At 34.7% G+C, this 19,945-nt stretch overlaps 3 protein-coding genes across 9 annotated transcripts; all 3 read left to right on the forward strand.

Moving 5' to 3' along the window:
- The first annotated feature begins 2,164 nt into the window (after positions 1-2,164).
- Positions 2,165-7,539, forward strand: LOC110633492 (double-stranded RNA-binding protein 2). 4 transcript variants are annotated; one of them, XM_058144531.1, is made up of 4 exons: positions 2,220-2,392; positions 4,185-4,432; positions 4,966-5,185; positions 6,117-7,539. In XM_058144531.1, exons 2-4 carry the CDS (start codon positions 4,187-4,189, stop codon positions 7,367-7,369), a joined length of 1,719 nt encoding a protein of 572 aa, XP_058000514.1. In that variant the 5' UTR covers positions 2,220-2,392; positions 4,185-4,186; the 3' UTR covers positions 7,370-7,539. The 4 variants fall into 4 exon arrangements, 3 of the variants coding, with proteins under 3 accessions (XP_058000514.1, XP_058000513.1, XP_058000515.1); XM_058144530.1 differs by having other exon boundaries at positions 2,222-2,474; XM_058144532.1 differs by lacking the exon at positions 2,220-2,392 and adding an exon at positions 2,481-2,672.
- Positions 7,540-9,291: 1,752 nt separating this feature from the next.
- LOC110633488 (probable nucleolar protein 5-1) lies at positions 9,292-13,447 on the forward strand. Of its 4 annotated transcripts, none has more exons than XM_021782112.2 (9): positions 9,292-9,442; positions 9,683-9,782; positions 10,123-10,164; positions 10,541-10,720; positions 10,815-10,979; positions 11,472-11,672; positions 11,959-12,456; positions 12,591-12,725; positions 12,809-13,447. In XM_021782112.2, the coding sequence occupies exons 2-9, from the start codon at positions 9,705-9,707 to the stop codon at positions 13,238-13,240; spliced, it is 1,731 nt and encodes a 576-aa protein (XP_021637804.2). In that variant the 5' UTR covers positions 9,292-9,442; positions 9,683-9,704; the 3' UTR covers positions 13,241-13,447. The 4 variants fall into 4 exon arrangements, with proteins under 4 accessions (XP_021637804.2, XP_021637802.2, XP_021637805.2 ...); XM_021782110.2 differs by having other exon boundaries at positions 9,304-9,445; XM_021782113.2 differs by having other exon boundaries at positions 9,350-9,539.
- A 1,348-nt stretch (positions 13,448-14,795) lies between these two features.
- Positions 14,796-19,688, forward strand: LOC110633487 (probable serine/threonine-protein kinase At1g54610). The gene is made up of 8 exons (XM_058144533.1): positions 14,796-15,029; positions 15,595-16,021; positions 16,341-16,625; positions 16,734-17,051; positions 17,576-17,803; positions 18,136-18,236; positions 18,560-18,677; positions 19,144-19,688. The coding sequence occupies exons 2-8, from the start codon at positions 15,662-15,664 to the stop codon at positions 19,471-19,473; spliced, it is 1,740 nt and encodes a 579-aa protein (XP_058000516.1). The 5' UTR covers positions 14,796-15,029; positions 15,595-15,661; the 3' UTR covers positions 19,474-19,688.
- Positions 19,689-19,945: the final 257 nt, after the last annotated feature.

Here is a 19,945-nt window from a genome sequence, read left to right on the forward strand (position 1 = left end):
GTTATGTGCAAATGGCCCCGGAAGGTAGGGATCAGTTGAATGATTCTTGGATTTTTGGTTCCTCTTACCCCTTTCATGTTAGTTCAAATAGAGATTGGTTTGATACATTCAACGTATCAAGTGGAGGATATGCAGAACTTCCCAATGGTGCGAAATTAGAAGTTAAGGGCATTGGCAATGTGAAAGTGAAGATGCATGATGGTAATGTACTGACGCTTGGTGATGTCAGATACATACCAAAACTTCGAACAAATATAGTTTCTTTGATTCGTTTAGATTCATTAGGTTATCATTGGTCTGCAGCAAGCAAATTCATGGAAATTAGTAAGGGTGCTACGGTGCTAGTGAAAGGTGAGAAGATGAAGAACATGAATTTGTATAAGCTGAAAGGGAATACAATTATTAAGGGTATCCGTGGCGATACTCACAATGAAGCAAGAGGCAAAAAATGAGCAAGTTTTATCAGAAGGTTGCATGAAGGGAGGCAGCTGGCATGGCAGGACCTGGATTTCAATATTTGAGATTACTAGTAATTGATTGCTTGGATTTCTAATTTCAGTTGGTATTTCTACATTTCAGGGTTTCAGTAGTTGAATTGCTGGATTTTGTTTATTTCCGGATTTATTTATATATCTGAGGTTGACTATGTTTCCATGGATTTCTTCTTTTTCTGATATGAATGGATTTCTTCTTTTTCTGATATGAATGGAATTGAATATGAAATATAAAAGCACCATTTCAGTGTAGTTCATTAGAATGACAAAGATTAAATGTCTATAGTATTGAAGATTGGTAATGAATATCAGTAAAATTCTGCTGTAGAAACTTTAAAACAAACGATTATATATATTGGGACACAAAATCACATAATCAAGCCAAAAAGTAATGCAAATCACACGTCCATATTCTTAGTTTTAACTTTTCAGTGGTATTGTTATGAGTAGAATATTTGGTCTGAAATATTAATGCAACCCAATTAATACCCTTCATGGGGTGTGAAATTGATATGCAAGCCATTAATCAACCTTCAAGATAAATTTCTTAGCAGCCTATTTTTTGAAGGTAAATTACAATTAGGTTTTTGTAGTTTGTCAAAATTAACTAATTAGTCTTTAAATTTTTTGAAATTCAATTAAAATATTTTTATATTTTATAAAATCAAACTTTTTAATTCTTCTGTTAAATAACACATTAATCAACTTGTTTTAATCTTGAATATTATATTGTTTTTTAACTATTCATACTATTTAGCCTCTGTAATTTTAATTATTCATGTTATTTAATCTATATGACAAAGATTAAAATACGTTATTAACTCTTATATATATATATATATTTATATTTATATTTATATTTAACAGAAAGGCTAAATAATTTGATTTGTAAAATTCATCAACATTTTATTGGGATTTTTTAAAAAATAAAGACAAAGTAATAAGGTTGGCTTCTTCCAATGGACAATATATATATTGGGAAATGGTTTTAATTATTTTTTAAAGTTATTTTAGTTTGAAAAACGATATAAATATTGAGATTTAACATTCCAAATGTTTTTATAAATTAAAATGTTAGGTGAGATGAGTTTTTAATTGTTAATAAACTGATATAAAAGTTTAATGATTTTTTTTTTCATAACCTATGATATTTTCATAACCTAAATTGATGTAAAAAAAATTAATCTGTGCATGATAGTTCATTAGTTATTTCTTTTACACAATAATTTTTTTTTTTAAAATATGAAAACTATTTCAATGTATAGATTTTTAAAGAGTGAAATATTAAGAATCAAAATTTTATTCTCAATTTGTTTTTATGATTATAAGATTTTGAATTTTAATTTTAATTTAAGTGAAATATATTAAAATAAAAAAATAATTGAGTTTCTTTGATGATTATTTTTTAATTAATTTTTGGCATTTTAATTTTTATATCAAACTTTAAAAAAGATATAAAATGGGAAAATTAAAAATATAAGTGATTTTCCAAAATTAATTTATTTTTTTAATATATCAAATGTTTGGTGATATTATATTTGTCAACTTTGATTCAAAATTAATCTAGTATTCTTTTTGCTACGCGGTAGATTTTTATTGGCTATTCTTGAAGCAAGTGCGTGATTTTGACTAAACTAAAGGCAGCGGAGCGCGGCACATGAGTTGGCGCCGCATTCTGAAATTAAACGACATCGCTTTCTGCAAGGGAAAGGAATTGATTAGTCCAACTGCAGAAATTTCGGCTTGCAGTAAACACCAGCTTCGCTTGTTGTAAAATTTCGTAATTCTCACATTGTCAGCACTTTCACTGAGCTTTCTCTCTCTCTCTCTGTCTCTCCCCCACAAAAGAAAATGACGTGATACCCAGTTTCCAGCTGATGCTCCGGTCACTGTTCGTAGTATTTTTTTTATCTTGCTTTTCCACTGCTTTTCCTTAATTTTCTCCGGAAAATCTATCAAAGGGTCTTAGAAACAGCGTTGGTGAGACTCACTTTCCTATTGGGTTTTCAGTGAGATCATTTCGCGGTGGTTTGTTGCTTGGTTGATTTGATCTTCGCGTTCTTTTTGTTTTTGGGTTTTCTTTCATGTTATTGTGACGACAAAATAGACTTGCATATGGCATAGATATCCATTTTATGTAAATCATAGTTTATTGGGTCTTTAAATGATTTAATCAAGGTGGGTTTTGGATTTTCCATATGGGTTTCGGTGTATTTTGGCTATACTGGGTTTGAATTGTGTCAGTGAATGAGTTTCCTTTTCCTCTGTTTTCTTGGCATGAGGCTTTAAAAGAACTTGATATTAGTTTCTTAGATTGATTTCTTTTGAGGAATTGATAATTACTATGTTAAGACTAAGAGAAAAGGCATTCTTTGCACTTGATGATGTTTAGATACTTTCTTCCCTTTGCTTATGTTAATTATTATTTTCCCATTTCTGTTCTGGAAATCTTGAATTACCTTTTTGTTTTCTTGGATTATATGTTGGCCCCAATTTTTAGCTACCAAAGAATTAGCATTGAGCCACCATAATCTATCAACAGACTAGGTATGGGATATCTGTACTTGTACTAGTTTATGCGGTTTGACTGTGAATGTTGGTCTGCTCATATTTGAGATTTATCACTGTAGACAACCAATAGCATCATATTAGTTAGAGAAATTATGTCTTTACTGATGACAATGATATCATAACTGCTAGCATTACTCCCCATAATGGTAGCTTCCTTCTCAATGAAATTGTCAGGGACAGGTCTCATAGACCTCTCAAGACCTGACAATGGAGCTCAGATCAACAGCTCCTTCAATCACAGAGAACCAACATGAGTAACAGAAGGAGAGAAGAAAGGAAGAATAGAGGAAGAGAAGAAGATCTGAGAGAGAGAGAGAGAGAGAGAGAGAGAGAGAGAGAGAAGAGAAATAGAGAAAGAGAGTGAATTGTTGTATTATTGATCAGATTATCTCTAATCCAAGATTTGTACAGTATTTATACTCCCTAATACATTGAGTTTATTCTCTATATTTAGTTACAGTAACAAGTGCTAACTTCAATAACAAATTGTAACTAATCTGCTAACTCTTTAACTGTTCCCTCCTAAAATACAACTCAGCAAAGATCCTCTTGACTTGTTAACTTGAACTTCTCCCTCTTCTTGAGTTACCGTCACAACAGAGTACTGATTAATAGTAATGTTTAACCTGCTAAACCAGTAGTAGGTCACCTATTTTATGGACCTCATGCAGCAAAAGACATAAGTGGGTGCAGTTTTAGCAAGTTACCAGTTGTAATGCTTGAAAATCAGTGGACCATTATGTGCATTTTGTTTTCTTTTATATTACTGCAAGGTAGAAGGTGTGATCACAGTTTCTTCTTTACACCACAAGCACAAACATCCATTTTTTCTCAATAGAATTAATTTATTTGAAACTGAGTTTTGGCTTACTATTTGTACAAGATGTTGCACTTATCACTTGCCCTTGTTATGTGGAGCTTATGTGAAGATTTGAGGTAGCAATAGAATATAATTATTGCTTTTCGTCTCAATGTCAGTGGCAAAATTGCTCATATGATTTTCCTTGTCTTATCAATAAGCATAATAGATGCAAGCTTTTTTTTTTTTTCCCCTTCGATCTAAAACTTGGTAACTTTTGTTTTTGGTTCCTTAATATTTGTTCAATCTCATGCATATAGGAATGTATAAGAACCAATTGCAAGAGTTGGCTCAAAGAAGCTGCTTCAATTTGCCATCTTATTCTTGTATAAGGGAAGGACCTGATCATGCCCCTCGATTCAAAGCTACTGTCAATTTCAATGGAGAGACTTTTGAAAGTCCTGCCTTTTGCTCTACTCTGAGGCAGGCAGAACATGCGGCTGCTGAGGTAGCACTCACCACACTTGCAAGCAGAGGCCCTTCCAGAGCATTAGCTGCTAGAGTTCTGGTAAGCATTTGGTCAAATGTATCCATTTTCTTCTTTCAAGATTAGAAAAAAAAAAAAAAATTCTTGTATAGTTCAAAATCAGAATACTTTTTTGGTTACTTCTGCGGTTTCATGTGGATTGTAATTATCTTTGGTTAAGGCTCTAAATTTCATGAATTCCATAAGTTTATGACAGTAGAAACATGCTTGGCTCAATCATGAAAAAGGTTTGTGAAAAAAGATGTCAACATTGCAAAGAAAGTTGGGTTTCAACATTGGAAGGGGAGGCAACTACATTGCCCTTTTTGAAACATTATGAGGTTTCAAAATTTTAAGTTCAGTGGCAAGGAAAAATAAATAAATAAACAAAATGCAAAACAAGCTATTGATATTTTTTTGGTCTGATTCATTGTGGGAGACTTGATACCCTGCTTACTATTTTCAATTTCACTATACATCATTCTTTGATATGTTACGTTTCACTTGAATTTTACAGTCTGCCTCAGAAATTTCCATTCCATTTAATATTTTTTTGGTGCTGATCTGCTGCGCAGGATGAAACTGGAGTCTACAAGAATTTGCTTCAAGAGACTGCTCACAGAGCTGGCTTAAAGCTTCCAGTGTATACCACTGTACGTTCAGGACCAGGCCATGTTCCTGTTTTCTCATGCACAGTTGAACTTGCAGGAATGAACTTTACTGGGGAGCCAGCTAGGACCAAGAAACAAGCTCAGAAGAATGCAGCAATGGCTGCATGGTCTGCCCTAAAAAGATGTATGGATCTCATCTTTTTGTAATAATTTTTGTTCAGAGTGCTCTAGTGTGGTTAGAATGAGGTTAACACTGCTGCATCTGCTTTAAACTGGTTAACAAATCATTACAGTCACCCATCTCCTTGATTCAATGAGCATGAATTTTTCCTTAAGCTGATAACTGTTGAAGCCATGGCTGTCAGCCCTACTTCTATTGCTTCTTTCCTGAATAGTCAAAATCTTTGGTAGATGATTAAAATGGCAGTTATAGTTAGCAGAAAGTGGGGAAGCAACCTATAGAATTGTGCAACAAAAATGTGTGTGCATTTGTTGTGTGTGTGGGCTCGTTGTAGAGAGAGATGCCATAAAGCAGATGTTCAGCAATATTTCAGGCAAGCTGACTTAAAAGTAGGAAGATTTTCTGAGGTGGGTGGACACATACTCCCAGTTCCCTCATTCCACCAACCGTCTGATAAATTCCTCTGGATGTTATGTTTTCTTGCCATTACTTAGAATAGCTTCTTGGAAATATATGTATTTTTGCCCTTATCAATTTCTTTGTTTTCTCTGACAATGCATAAGTTGTTACTGATTGAAAATTGATTTCTCTCTTCAAGGTCGGATGTTGATGTAAAATGAGCCTTTGAGTAGGCAAGTTATTGTGTATAAGTGGGTACCATTGTTCTACATTTGTTTGTAAAGTGAAAAAAAAATAAAAATTAAAGGGCACATATATAGGTGATTTAAGTGATGAAAAATGAAAATGCTCTTTTTCTTCTTCAGAGTTATGTAACTTGTACCTTATAATTATTTTTGTGGAATTTTCCATATGTTATCACTCACCTAAATTTTCATGGAAAAATGTGTTGTATGCACTTGCAGTCTTGCACGCTTCTTAAAATTTTATCAGTTGCTTAATGTGAAGTTATCTGAATATTAATATGTTTTTGTAGTGGTTCAACCTGGTTCATCTTCCAGTTCATCATCTTCTTTAGTGGAGAATAAAAAAGGAGGTGAAGAGCAAGAACAAGTTGTAATTGCTCGTTTTCTTGCATCTCTACAACCATCAGAATTAAAGAACTCGAAGCAAAGTGATTGCCATCCAGGACAGGAGAGATTTATCCCTGTATGCAAGCACTTGACCCCTCCAACACCAAGCTTATATCCTATGCAGTGCCAAAACTGGGTATATCCTGGCTTTTCCCATGAAATGGCCATATACCAAATGTGGCAGCAAGAACAATTGTTGCAATTGCAAAACCGTTTATTGACGCTTCAAGTTCCACCAGCTCCTCCTCCTGGTCCTCAAATTCTTCCATATATGCAGTCTATACTCCCCCCAGATTCTCCTCTATTTGTTCCTGTGAGAGAGCAAGAACGGGTACCTGTAGGGCCGAGAATTACAATTGCCACATCAGGACCATTATTATGCTGCTCAGATAGTGTGGCCTCTGATCCAATCAGGGGAAAATCTACAGTTACCATTCAGGAGATGCATGACGAGAAGACTGAAGAATTATCTGAGTGCTCTCCATCACTGGCTCCAGATCCCCCTGTTCTCAGCAAATTCAAGACTGAAGCAAGATTTAAGGAAACAAATCATGAGCATGACAAACTGAAAAATGGTGCAATGGAAAGCAAAGTTGAAAATGCTCAACTAGGAGAGAACCATTCTGAGCAATTTGAACAGGCTTCCCACAGAAGCATGGATTCAGGATACACACATGTAGACTTCAGAGTGCAGAACCTATGTGGTTTTGACTCCACCAATTCAACTTCACAGTATCCTCTAAGACTAAGTTGTAGACCACCTCCATCTGTAGCACCTCCTGTAACAATCAGAAATATGGAGCCTAGACCATCTGCAGCACCTCCTGTAAGAATCAGAAATATGGGACCGGTTTGTTCAGTTCCCAAACCACAAGATTTGGCAGCACAAGTTCCAGCTCAACCAAGAATGAGAACCGGAGGTCCTTCGTATTCAGCCAGACCACAGCCTCAAAGAATGGACTTTGGCAGAGTGCATCCCCGTTCCATGGCACCAGCAGTTCGAATAAGATCAGTTGTACCTGTCTGTTCAGCTCCACCAGCAAGGAAAATGCCAACCACTGGGCAAGAGGGAGCATCAACTAGCAAAGAGAAGAAAGATACGGTACCTGAAGATGTCTCGACAACAAGTTCAGAACTAGGCAAGCTTGGAACATGAGCGGATTACAGACACTACAATTCATCTTATTTTTCTTTTAGTGGTTAGTTTTGCAATTGAATTTATGGTGGTGTTTGGGCACCCAGTGGCATGTAATCAGTATAAATGGGGAGCAGCTATAGATATTTATATATAAATATATACTTGAAAGTCATATTCTTTAAACTTAATCAGGATTGATTCTCCTCAGTTGATTATAGTATGTTTATATTTAAAGATATTTGATCAGGTTATTCCAGGAAAGGATCGAATATCAATTATTCTAAAACATGAAATCAACAAAGATGCAATTTTTGGTATTACATTCCCTTTCTCTACTGTTTTTCATTTCACTCTCTCTCTCTCATCTCTCCGCGCGCGCCCTCCTGCCCCCAACCCATCTCTCTCTCTCATTGCTCCTTTAGCATAATTCAACCTAATTTCCAAACTTAAGTAGTGGCTTTTGAATCTGTTAGGCTTTTTTTTTTCTTTTCCTCTTTTCGATTAAATTATATATAAGAAAATAATTGAATTAAATTCCTACATAATTATATAACTTTTTGATTTAATTTCTATTTCTTTTAAAATGAATTCCATTTTTAAGTTAAAAAGAATTCAATTCTTTCAATTATTAGGTTTCTAAATGTAAGAATTGGCAGAAAAGAAATCAATTGAATTGTATTCTTACAAAAAATTTAGTTTTCAATTAAGCTGATTATGTTTCTAAATATATAAAACAAAAAAAGAGATCATTTAAAAATTCTTGCATATTTCTAGTTTCCAAATAGGTTGTTAAAGGAATTGAAATTATTGAATTTTAACCTAAATCCCAAATCTAAATTGGCGCCCCAAAATCACACATCCTTGTCATCTTTGCTTGGCAATATTTTGTTTCTTATTTAGCTTCCTTTAGAACTCACAAATAGATTCTATGTTCAACACTTTATTTGCATAGTTGTAAGAATAACGGAAGGAGAAGTATGTCAAATGATAATGGAAAAGTTTATATGGTGAGATGTGTCGTGATTTACTTTATGTGGTGCAATTACCATTCATAAACACAAACACAAATTGAACACTCTGTATCACAAATTATTCAACCTCACTTTGCTCTCCGTTCCTTCAATTCAAAATTCATCCTCTCATATGAGAATATTTAAAAAATACATATATTATGAAATTGTTATAAAAATTTTTGTCAAAAGATTCTTTCAAACTTTCATCATCTCTTGAAGGTCATCTATTACAATTGCGGAAGTTTTTGAGATCTTCGTTCAAATGGCTAAATTGATTTGGATCAAAACCTTGAGAAGGAAATCAAAATTTCAAAAATAGTGATTTTTTCAAATATTGGGAGCTTGTATACTAATGCAAAGAATGTATTTGACAAAATGCGTCACAAAGTTCTTGAAATAAGTATTTAATGAAACTAATATATGATTATTTGCAGCAGATTAAGAGAAATAATCTACAGGTACGAAGATGGAGTTTTGATATTAATTGGAGTTTTGATATTAATCGATGTATATTTAGAGAAAAATCTTGCTCTGTCAGTAGCCCATGGATTGATATCCATGAGGAAACCAAACAGAAGAAGCCTCTGCTTAATAAGAGAAATCATAGGTTCAAAAGATTCATACAGTGTTGATTGCCATTGGAGAGAGAGAGAGAGAGAGAGAGAGGTCTCATCGATTGGGCCGACTTTTAAATATAGCTGTCGATGCACAGGCGATTCTGACTTGTCCCCGCTTCACAGCACTATGAACAGAAAAAATAAATAAATAAATAAAACCCTAGCTGGTGCAAACTAAACTATACCCAATACTATAGTAGAAAATTCACACCCTCTTCCTTGCTTTGACACACAAGACACAGAGTAAAGCCCTTGCCCAAAATGTCCAATTTCTTATCCATAATTCCCAAACAACCCCAAAGGGGGCAGGCGTCCGCAAAGCAACGAGAAGGAAGCATAAAAACTTGTAATCAATCAAAACGGCGAGTATTATTTCTTGCCCTAAACTCTGAACCCCTTTCTTGAAACCCTAGTGGGCTTCTTAATTTTTCTCCCTCTGTCCAGAACGCATTTTTGAAGAGGTGGTGAGCAATCTCTCGTGACTGCTTTCCAGTAAACTCTAGATGAAAGATATGATTCTGACTATCATCGGTTATCTTCTCTGTGATCTCTGCCTCAGTGGGTTCACAGGATTAACTAATATTGAAAGTGTTATTTTCTGCTGTAGTACTTTTATGAGCTTGTTAATGATGGAATGAGAGATGGGTTTGGTTTAAAACTTGCATGGTTGTTGGAGTAAATTGGAAATTTTGATTTTGCAGGTCGGTTTTGAGCCATTGAAGGATGCTTGTGTTGTTTGAGACGCCAGCGGGCTTTGCCCTCTTCAAAGTTTTGGATGAAGGGAAGCTAGCTAAAGTTGAGGTAAACTGGTGCTCAACTTTTTATTTTACCCCGTTTGGCTCTGGGGAAAAAAGTGAAGAAACATAAGATTATGTGTCATATTTTCTGTTCTTATGGTTTTGGAACGTTTAATTGCTTGCCTATTGTACATGTTCATTCTCACTTCTGTTTTCTTGAATATCTACGTGTGAATTCTCCATTCTGTTTTCTTGATTATCAAATTCTGAATATTAGAGAATTCAAGTTTTAGTTTACATGAATTACCAAAGTTATATACTTGAAAAAAAAATTGGAGAATTGAGGTTCCTTGTTCTGAAAATTTTGGATTGAATTTTATTTCTAATTTGTGATTTGGTTGCAGGACTTATGGAAAGAGTTTTCCTCCGCAGACTCAGCAAGAAAGGTTCTCTCTCTCTCTCTCTGTGTGTGTGTGTGTGTGTGTGTGTGTGAAGCTGGAGTTTTGAAATGGTGAGACAGTATGTAGTTGTACTTTGTTGACAAATTAATTTGCATATTTTGCGAGATCATGAAATTTACTGTTTTTTGTTGTCTTTTGACAATTGTCTGAAACCTATCATGCCTTATTTGGTGGATAAGAAACATGTTTTGGAAGCTTCTTTCAATGTCGAATGACTGTTACAGTCAATTTACTATTCCCCCCTTTAGATGTTAATCATATGGGTATAACTTGTCTTTCTAAATTGGCCTGTGGTAGTCTTTCTTAGCATAATACTTTTTTTTTAGTTCCAAGCTTAACTATGTTTTGGTATAAACATCAGGTGGTCAAGTTGAAAGCATTTTCCAAGTTTGAGAATACATCAGAGGCTTTGGAAGCAGCAACAAAAATAATTGAAGGCACAGCTAGTAAAGGTCTCCGCAAGTTTCTGCGTGCTCATTGTGAGGATGAAACCTTAGCTGTGGCTGATTCAAAGCTTGGAAATGCAATCAAGGAAAAACTGGTGTGCTTATTTCTCTAGAAGAGTTTTTTTACTAAGACATTATATTGTAATTAGGTTTTAGTTTGTGTAAGTTGGAGCCATTATTGTGTTGCAGAAAATAGAATGTGTTCACAACAACGCTGTCATGGAATTGATGAGGGGTGTTAGGAGTCAGTTGACTGAACTCATAGCTGGTTTAGGTGCACAAGATTTGGCACCAATGAGCTTGGGTTTATCTCACAGTCTGTCTAGGTACAAACTGAAGTTTAGTCCCGACAAGGTATTTATTCTTAACCTTATGCTTTGTAATTTCTATGGTTGAAGTGTATTATCTGCCTTTTTTTCTTTTGGGAGCACATGCAAGTGTTGTGATGGTCTTTTTTTTTTCTTTTTTTTTTGTCTAGTGATATTGATGTAAAAATGCTGGCTGTTGACTGTATTGATTACAATTACTTTTTGTCTCTTATTGAAGAAATCCTTGTTGAAATGCACAAAGTCAGGATGTTCATTGATAATACATCTGAAGATCCAATTTTGTTTTGACCTCCAATGGATTTGTTCAGGTGGTTCTTCCTATTGGAGGTTTTATTCCAAGGGAAAAAGACTGTTAGGCCAAAGGGAATTTTTCTGAAAAAATTCTCAATTTAATTATCTAAATAAATTTTTCTGGATAAGATATTTAGAAGTTGTATATTGCCAAGTCCATTAAGAATACTTGTATTTCTTTGGGCTGTTGTGGTCTCTTTGCTAAACTTCTTTTTTTTTTTTTAAGGTTGATACAATGATCATTCAAGCTATTGGTTTACTTGATGATCTGGATAAAGAGCTCAACACATATGCAATGAGAGTTAGAGAATGGTATGGTTGGCATTTTCCTGAACTTGCAAAGATTGTACAAGACAACATCCTTTATGCCAAAGTGGTGAAATTAATGGGTAGCCGTGATAATGCTGCGAAGCTTGATTTCTCTGAGGTAAAAAATATAATTTTGTTTATTGCAATTACATGGTGTCGTCTGCATGTCTTGCTTATGTTCTTATGAGATCATGAATCCTGCTCATTTGAATAGTCCTCTTTTTTGTTTTATATTGATTTTAGGCTTATGTCCTTATACTGGTCGGTGGTCCACCTGGACAGTATTCTTGTCTGAGTGTTGTCTTCGAGTGTGATATTATTAATAATATGGATAGACAGCAGTTTCACATTTCAGAGGATTTAAATCATGCTCATAAATGTTTTGCTTGTTTATTCTTTCACAGACACTACCAGAAGAAGTTGAGACAGAATTGAAAGAAGCATCTTTGATATCCATGGGAACTGAAGTTAGTGAAGTTGATTTGATGAATATTAGAGAACTCTGTGATCAGGTTTTATCTCTAGCTGAATATAGAGCACAGCTGTACGATTATTTAAAAAGCAGGATGAACACCATTGCACCCAATTTGACTGCCCTTGTTGGAGAGCTTGTTGGAGCTCGCCTCATCGCTCATGGGGGTAGCTTATTGAATCTGGCAAAGCAGCCTGGGAGCACAGTTCAGATTCTTGGGGCAGAAAAGGCTCTTTTCAGAGCTCTAAAGACGAAGCATTCAACTCCCAAATACGGGTTAATTTTCCATGCATCCTTGGTTGGTCAGGCAGCACCTAAGACAAAGGGGAAAATTTCCAGATCGCTAGCTGCTAAAGCAGCACTGGCAATTCGATATGATGCTCTTGGAGATGGGCAAGATAACTCTCTGGGACTGGAAAACCGAGCCAAGGTACTTGAAAAATTTTTACCTATGAAAAGCTTCTCCCTCCCTCCCTCTCTCTCTCTCTCTCTCTCTCTCTCTCTCTCTTTCTGTGTGTGTGATTTATTTTAGGGGAAGCATTTCTTAGATGTGAGTGTTTGTAGCTTGAAGCACGGTTAAGGAATCTTGAAGGTAGAGAATTGAGTCGTTCTGCTGGATCTGCTAAAGGCAAACCAAAGATAGAAGTTTATGACAAGGATCGAAAGAAGGGAGCTGGAGGATTGATTACTCCTGCCAAGGTCCATATTTGGTCTCATATATTATTCCTAGTTTCCCCTCACATTTTTTCGGCTAATTATTAACTCTTTTTTGTTTTATGCAGACTTATAATCCTTCTGCAGATGCTGTTCTCAGGCAAACACCAAACTCCACTGCTGGCAATGGGGAAGAAGAAGTCCCAAAGAAGAGAAAAAAAGAGGTAGAACCTTCTCTTACTGGGGAAGTAGCAGAAGAGGCTCCAGTTACTGGTGAGCAGAAGAAAGAGAAGAAGAAGAAAAAGAAAAAAACTGATGAAGAGGAAACTGCTGTGCCAAATGATGGAAATGACACTACTGAGCAGGAAGGCGGAGGGAAAGCAAAGAAAGATAAGAAGAAAAAAAAGCATAAAGCACAAAGCAATGAAGTGCAAAATGAGTCCGAAAATGCTGATGCAGGAGAAAAGAAGAAAAAGAAGCGAAAGCATGCTGAGCAAGATGAAGAACCTGAAATGCCAAGCAAGAAGAAAGAGAAAAAAAAGAGAAAAAGCGATGATTAAGAAAATCTGGAAAGTGGAGGATACAGGCCACCTAGCAATTTTGGAGAAGAAATTAGACAACCAGCTAGCAACCGCATAATTTTCTTTAGGTTTTGGTTTGCTAGCATATTTCTTTCCAGTGTATTTTATGATTTCCTATACAGGTGACAATGAGATGTTCTGTTGGACATATTTTGAAAATTATATTTGGAATTCACTTATGTGTTAGTCTGCAGTTATTTATTCAAAAGATTAAGTAGGTACATAAATAAAATCTGATATATTTTTGACATTTCGTAATTTGATTATGAAGTTAATTTATAGATAATTATACGAATTAAGCTAAAACAGGTATAATTTTTTTTAGTTAACCATCTGGATTATTCGTATGTATTAGGATAATGTAAATTTACAGAAATGTTCATGTTAAAAAGAAAAGCTTGTAACATATGTTTTCACCTGTTAAAACCTTTGCTATTCCTATGTCCATTTTTTAAATTTGCTTTAATGTTTACTTTATCAAGCTTATAGAGGAAAAAAGATTAATGATTTGAAGATTAAAGAGGAAAAGAATAAGCTTTGTTGTGCAGTCTAACTTCAGTGCAGAATATAATAGTAATTTTGCCATTGGTCAAAGTACTTTTCGACAAGCTGCTACTTTAAGAGGGAAAAGCAATCAAACAATTTAATTTGAAATCTGAATATTTTTGACATGGGTGAGCCATTTTTTCATGTTACATATGCAAAAATCTATGAAAATAATTCTTCCTTATTGTATACAATCTCTATTCTCTTGCTTTAAAAAAAGGGCAAGTTGGCTTCATAATTGATTGGTGATATCTATTACATGACAAAAATATAGGCCTTACAGAATAGGTTTATTAAGAATAATATTTGTACAGATAATTTAAGCCATTAAATAGAAATTTATTGAGTTAGGTTAAGCTGTGCATGTTATGACTAAATTATGTTGTGATAAATTAGTAGTCTAACTTAATGATAGGGAGATGGTTTTTGCTAAATATATATATTTTTTATTTTTTTTAAATATTATATTCTCACTCTGAATTTGAGAATATGTTATCTAATTTCTAAATAATCACCTTCTTTAAACTTTTATTGAGAAACTAAATTAAATCTCTTGTGAATGAAAAACACAGTTAAATTACTCCTTTATTAATATCAACTATTAATTAATTATTTTCAAATAAAAATTAGCATGTTTAATCTTTTTTTTCATCTTTAAAAATACAGGACAAAAATATTTTGAATTTCATTTTTTTTTCATTTAAACATTATATTTTTTATACATTTAATATGAGATTGATTTTATATAAAACAAATTTAATATATATAAATTAAATATTTATATTAAAACTTGAATAAATTTAATATAAATATTTAAGTTCTTGGAAAAAATATATATAAATATTTAAGTTAAAAAATTATTAAATTCTTTATTATATAAAATAAAATTTTTGATAAATCCTAGTAAAAAAAACCCTATTATTATTATTTTTTTAGAATAAAAAATGCCCATTAATTGAGGAATGAAAATGATGGGAGAGAGGGCGGCTTGGGGTTTGACTTGGAAGAAAACAGGAACGGAAGGCAGAATGATCTGCTACTGTTTCTTTAACTCTCTCTCTCTCTTGTCTGAGAAAGGAATCAACAGAACGAGAAAAGAAAGGCAAAGACACAAAAGAGACCGAAAACTAATACTTCCCATAGAAGAGATTGTTAATATATGGTATAAACGTTACTTCACTCTTTCTCTCTCCATCTCTCCTTTTACTCGGATTCAATCAAAGTAAGTATCTTTCTCTCTAAACATCACTTTCTTTAATCATCTCTCTCTTTCTATAGCTATCTTTCTGTTCTTGTTAGATCATTTTTCGTTGCAATTCTGTTTAAAACGTCTATCTCTTATTTTCTTTAATCTTATTAGTCTCTTTTCTTTAATCTTATTAGTCTCTTTCTCTTGTGTCAGATCATTTAAAAAAAAAAAGAACTTTTGCTTATAGTTAATGAATCGTAAAAGCTCTAAATCTTAAAACTTTGGGTTTATGATTTGCATGTATTCATTACTTGTAGGTTCCAGTGATGATTAGTTGAGCTGTAACTTTATATGTTTTTTCTTATCATTTCGACTTTTTCTGATTTTGTTCTTGTGATTCTTGAGAGTTCTGAATCTGGAAAATAAGGGTTCTGATTAGCTTGTGTTCATTTTCTTATATATGAATGCCACTTTGGTTATTTGAGGCTGTTCTAATTGTGAATTCCAAACTTTTACATTAGACAAAAACAGTATCGTGTATGAACTTGTTAGTTTTTGAGGTTTCTTTATGCTTAGCGATCAATTTCTTGATTTGCAGTGATTACTTGCTCATTCCGAAGAAACCCACATAGACCATGTTGAGAAATGAGGCTTAGATTTAAGAAATGGGGTGTGTACTTGGTAGAGAGGTAGCCTCTGGCATAGTTTCAGAGTCTAAAGAGGTAAAGAACCTGAGAATTGAATCCAGAAGAAAATTAGACATTGTTTCAGTGACAAAGAGTGACACTAGTAGTATTGTTGAGATTCAAAATGAGACTCAGAAGGAGGAGAAAGTGGAGAGGGATCAAAAACCTAGAGGGGAGAGAAGAAGGTCTAGGCCAAACCCTAGGTTGAGTAATCCACCCAAGCATTTGCAGGGTGAGCAGGTGGCAGCTGGATGGCCACTGTGGCTATCAGCAGTCTGTGGGGAGGCACTCAATGGATGGATTCCCCGGCAGGCAGACACATTTGAGAAGATAGATAAGGTGCGTTATGCTTTTTTTTTTTTTACGATGTGGCTTTGGCGGTTCTGAAACTTGTAATGAATCTGTTGTTTGTATGGTGACAATTGGCATTGTGAAACTCTATCTGGAATGCCTGTTACAGATGATGTAACACTAAGGTTTTGAAATCTAAGTCATAATGATTTGGAGTCTACTTCAAATGAAAGGAAAATGGGATGGTCAGGGGCGTAGGAGTTAATTTAAATTTTACTATTGTTGTTGACTCAGTATTCTCTATTTTTATTGTTGTTTTTGGGATTAATATTCTTATTCACATTGTTTCTTTCATCCGTGCTGGTAGATTGGATCTGGAACATATAGCAATGTGTACAAAGCTAGAGATCTATTAACGGGTAAAATTGTTGCCCTAAAGAAGGTCCGATTTGATAATTTGGAATCTGAAAGCGTGAAGTTCATGGCTAGAGAGATCCTCATTCTCCGGAGATTGGATCATCTTAATGTTGTAAAGTTGGAGGGTTTAGTTACATCCAGGATGTCATGCAGTTTGTACCTGGTATTTGAGTACATGGAGCATGATCTAGCTGGACTTGCTGCTAACCCAGGAGTAAAGTTCACAGAGCCACAGGTCAGTCCAAATCAGTCTTGAAATTTAATAATTGAGAAGATGCATACACTTCCTTGGTGCCATAATATAATTAATTTTCATTTATATCTAAATGCGTCCACATTTCAGGTTAAATGTTTCATGCGTCAACTATTGTCTGGACTTGAGCACTGCCACAACCGTGGTGTTCTTCATCGTGACATCAAAGGATCAAATCTTCTTATTGACAATGAAGGGATACTTCGAATTGCTGATTTTGGATTGGCATCTTTCTTTGATCCCAATAACAAGCATCCAATGACTAGTCGGGTGGTTACACTTTGGTATAGAGCTCCTGAGCTTCTTCTTGGGGCTACTGATTATGGCGTGGGTGTGGATCTCTGGAGTGCAGGTTGTATACTAGCTGAGTTATTAGCCAGAAAGCCAATAATGCCAGGTCGTACTGAGGTAAATAACTATTTCTTCTTGTTGGCTTGTAATTTGCAAGGGCACATGCATATCGGTAATTCAATTTCATTAGCCTTTTGTACTGCATGGGCTTTTGTCTTGCCTAGTCAATATGATTCGCAAAACTTGAATGTAAATTACATTTATACAGTTGGCCAAAGGGCCAGAGCTAGGGTTTTGCAAAAAGCTTTAGCAATATTTATTCATGAATTTTACTAAAGCTTTGGACGTTTTGGTTTGGGCAGAAAAGAGTTGGGAATTGATTAGATACAGATAGGCTTTCGTTTAAAATGGGATTGACTCGTGTTAACAATGAGGCAATAATGGAATTTGGAATCTATGGGGAAACTAACCTTTGCAAGTTTTCCTGAGATGCACATTTATGCATGTGCACACACACATTTTGGTGAACTTCTTATATATATTCTCATCATTGTTTTGTTGTTGGTGCAAATTTGCTTGACAAATAACACTTGCATATGGTGTGCCCAATTCTAATGACAATTGTTTCTTCAATGAGTTAGGTAGAGCAACTACATAAGATATACAAGTTATGTGGTTCACCTTCAGATGAGTACTGGAAGAAGTCAAAATTGCCTAATGCAACTTTATTTAGACCTCGGGAGCCTTACAAAAGATGCATAAGAGAAACATTTAAAGATTTTCCACCATCGTCACTTCCCCTCATAGAAACTCTTCTTGCAATTGATCCAGCTGAACGTCAGACAGCCACAGCTGCTCTTAGAAGTGAAGTAAGTTCTCATTTTCATTTTTTTATGACTTTTGTCTTCCAACCATTTTGGTACTTCATATTATTTCCAGTGTTCCTTTCTGTCATCAAGTCTTGTCACCCTGAATGTATTGCCCTCAGTGCGGGCCTGCTCAAGTATGATGGGTGTTTGAATAGTTCCATAGTCTGGATGAAATCAAATATGTTCTGCTGGCTACTGGACTTTAATGCAATCTTAAAGTGGTCTTCTAGTTGCAGAAGAATGAATTTTGAGAACTTGCATTTATAGGAAACCAGTACACACAACAGAGCCTTATGCAGTCTTTGTTGTTTTTTTAAACTTGTATTATGCAGTTCTTCATAACAGAGCCTTATGCCTGTGAACCTTCTAGTCTCCCAAAATATCCCCCAAGTAAGGAGATGGATGCTAAACGACGAGATGATGAAGCTCGAAGGTGCCTCTCTAGACTTTTACTTGTTATTATTTTGTTTCCTTCCGCAACATTGCACTAAATTTCCATATGTACATGTGCGGCAGTGTGAAACAGTTATGCACACCTGCTTATGATTGACACCTGCTGATAGAAATGTTATAACTATCTTATACTTGTCTTTTTCTGATTAACGGGAAAAATTGAATAATTTTATACTGGAAAATTTTCTATATATATGATCTGGAAAGACTAGAATTCACATCTCCTTTATATGTATGACATTTGCATACTTAGCATCTCTATAGGACTGTAGGTTATTAAATTTTATTCATATGATTGTGTAGATTAAGAGCCGCTGCAAAAGCCCAGGGTGATAACGCAAAGAAACAGCGGACACGTGAACGTGTTGCTAGGGCAATGCCTGCCCCGGAAGCCAATGCAGAGCTGCAACCTAATATTGATGTATGTCTATCAACCATTGTTTTATTTAAGTTCACAATTTCTTGGATGATCGCAACCTGTAATATTAGTTTTCTTGTACATGAAATAACCAAATAAATCAAGTTAGCATCAAGTAGATAGCAGTGGTAAACTGTTGTTTCCACCTTGGCCTCTTCTCATTTTGCCACTAAATTTGACAAAACAATCCTTTTACCAGTGCCGGCTGGCAATTCTCATTTCTTTTCATTGTAGAAGGGAAGTTTTTGTTTCGATTTTGAATGAGCCTTATTTTATTGGTTTGCTATTTCATATATATGCTTAGGCAGCATATAATCCCTTCAGTTTAAGATAATTATTGTGTAATGTGTAGAAGTTGAGTATCTGCATTATTGTAATTAACATGTCAACTCTGACAGATTTCATTGGTTCAGCGATTCGATTTAAGTTTTGCTTGATTCTTTACAATGTTGCTTTCTTTATAAAACAGAAAAGACGGCTGATTAACCATGCAAATGCAAAGTGCAAGAGTGAAAAGTTTCCTCCACCTCACCAGGATGGGGCACTTGGCTATCCTTTAGGATCATCACAGCATATTGATCCTGCATTTGTTCCTACCGATGTACGCTATAGCTCTACTTCATTCACCTACTCAAAAGAGCCAGTGCAAACTTGGTCAGGTCCATTGGTTGACCCAGGTGCTCCTAGACGAAAGAAGAATGCTACAGGTGATACAAGAGAATCATCAAAAACTTCATCAGGGACCCAAAGAGATAAAACCAGCTACGCTCGGTTTAAGGGAAAGAGAAGCATGGCTTGAACTTTCAGGGCATACATACTTTGACAAACTAGGTTTGTGAAACTGGCGATTGCCTATACAGCAGAAGACACACTGCTATTTTATGCAAGTGCTTGACTTCTTCACACACATGAAAGATGTATAATTGTTTTGGTTAAAAATGTACTTGGGTTGAACTCAAATTTTCTATAAGTTTGTTCCCATTTTCATCATAGAAAATTTTTCAGTTCTTTCTATTGGGATTCTGAGAAAATTCTATTGATGTGTATATTTTGATTATTTCTTTTCTTCTTAAAGTTCCTTGTGTTGAAAACTTACTTTCTAAACTAGTGAAAAGAAACCATCAATTTTTCCTGAAGGCACATCCTTCTGTTTTTCCTTTCTTTTTGTTATTATTTTTTAGTTTTTCCACCGGTAAAATAAACTCTTTCCAGCAGCATTCACTTGCTCTTCACTTGACCATTAAAACAATGTTCATCCATCAACTATTTTC

The sequence above is a fragment of the Hevea brasiliensis genome, chromosome 3 (assembly GCF_030052815.1).
Source record: "Hevea brasiliensis isolate MT/VB/25A 57/8 chromosome 3, ASM3005281v1, whole genome shotgun sequence".
NCBI lineage: Eukaryota > Viridiplantae > Streptophyta > Magnoliopsida > Malpighiales > Euphorbiaceae > Hevea > Hevea brasiliensis.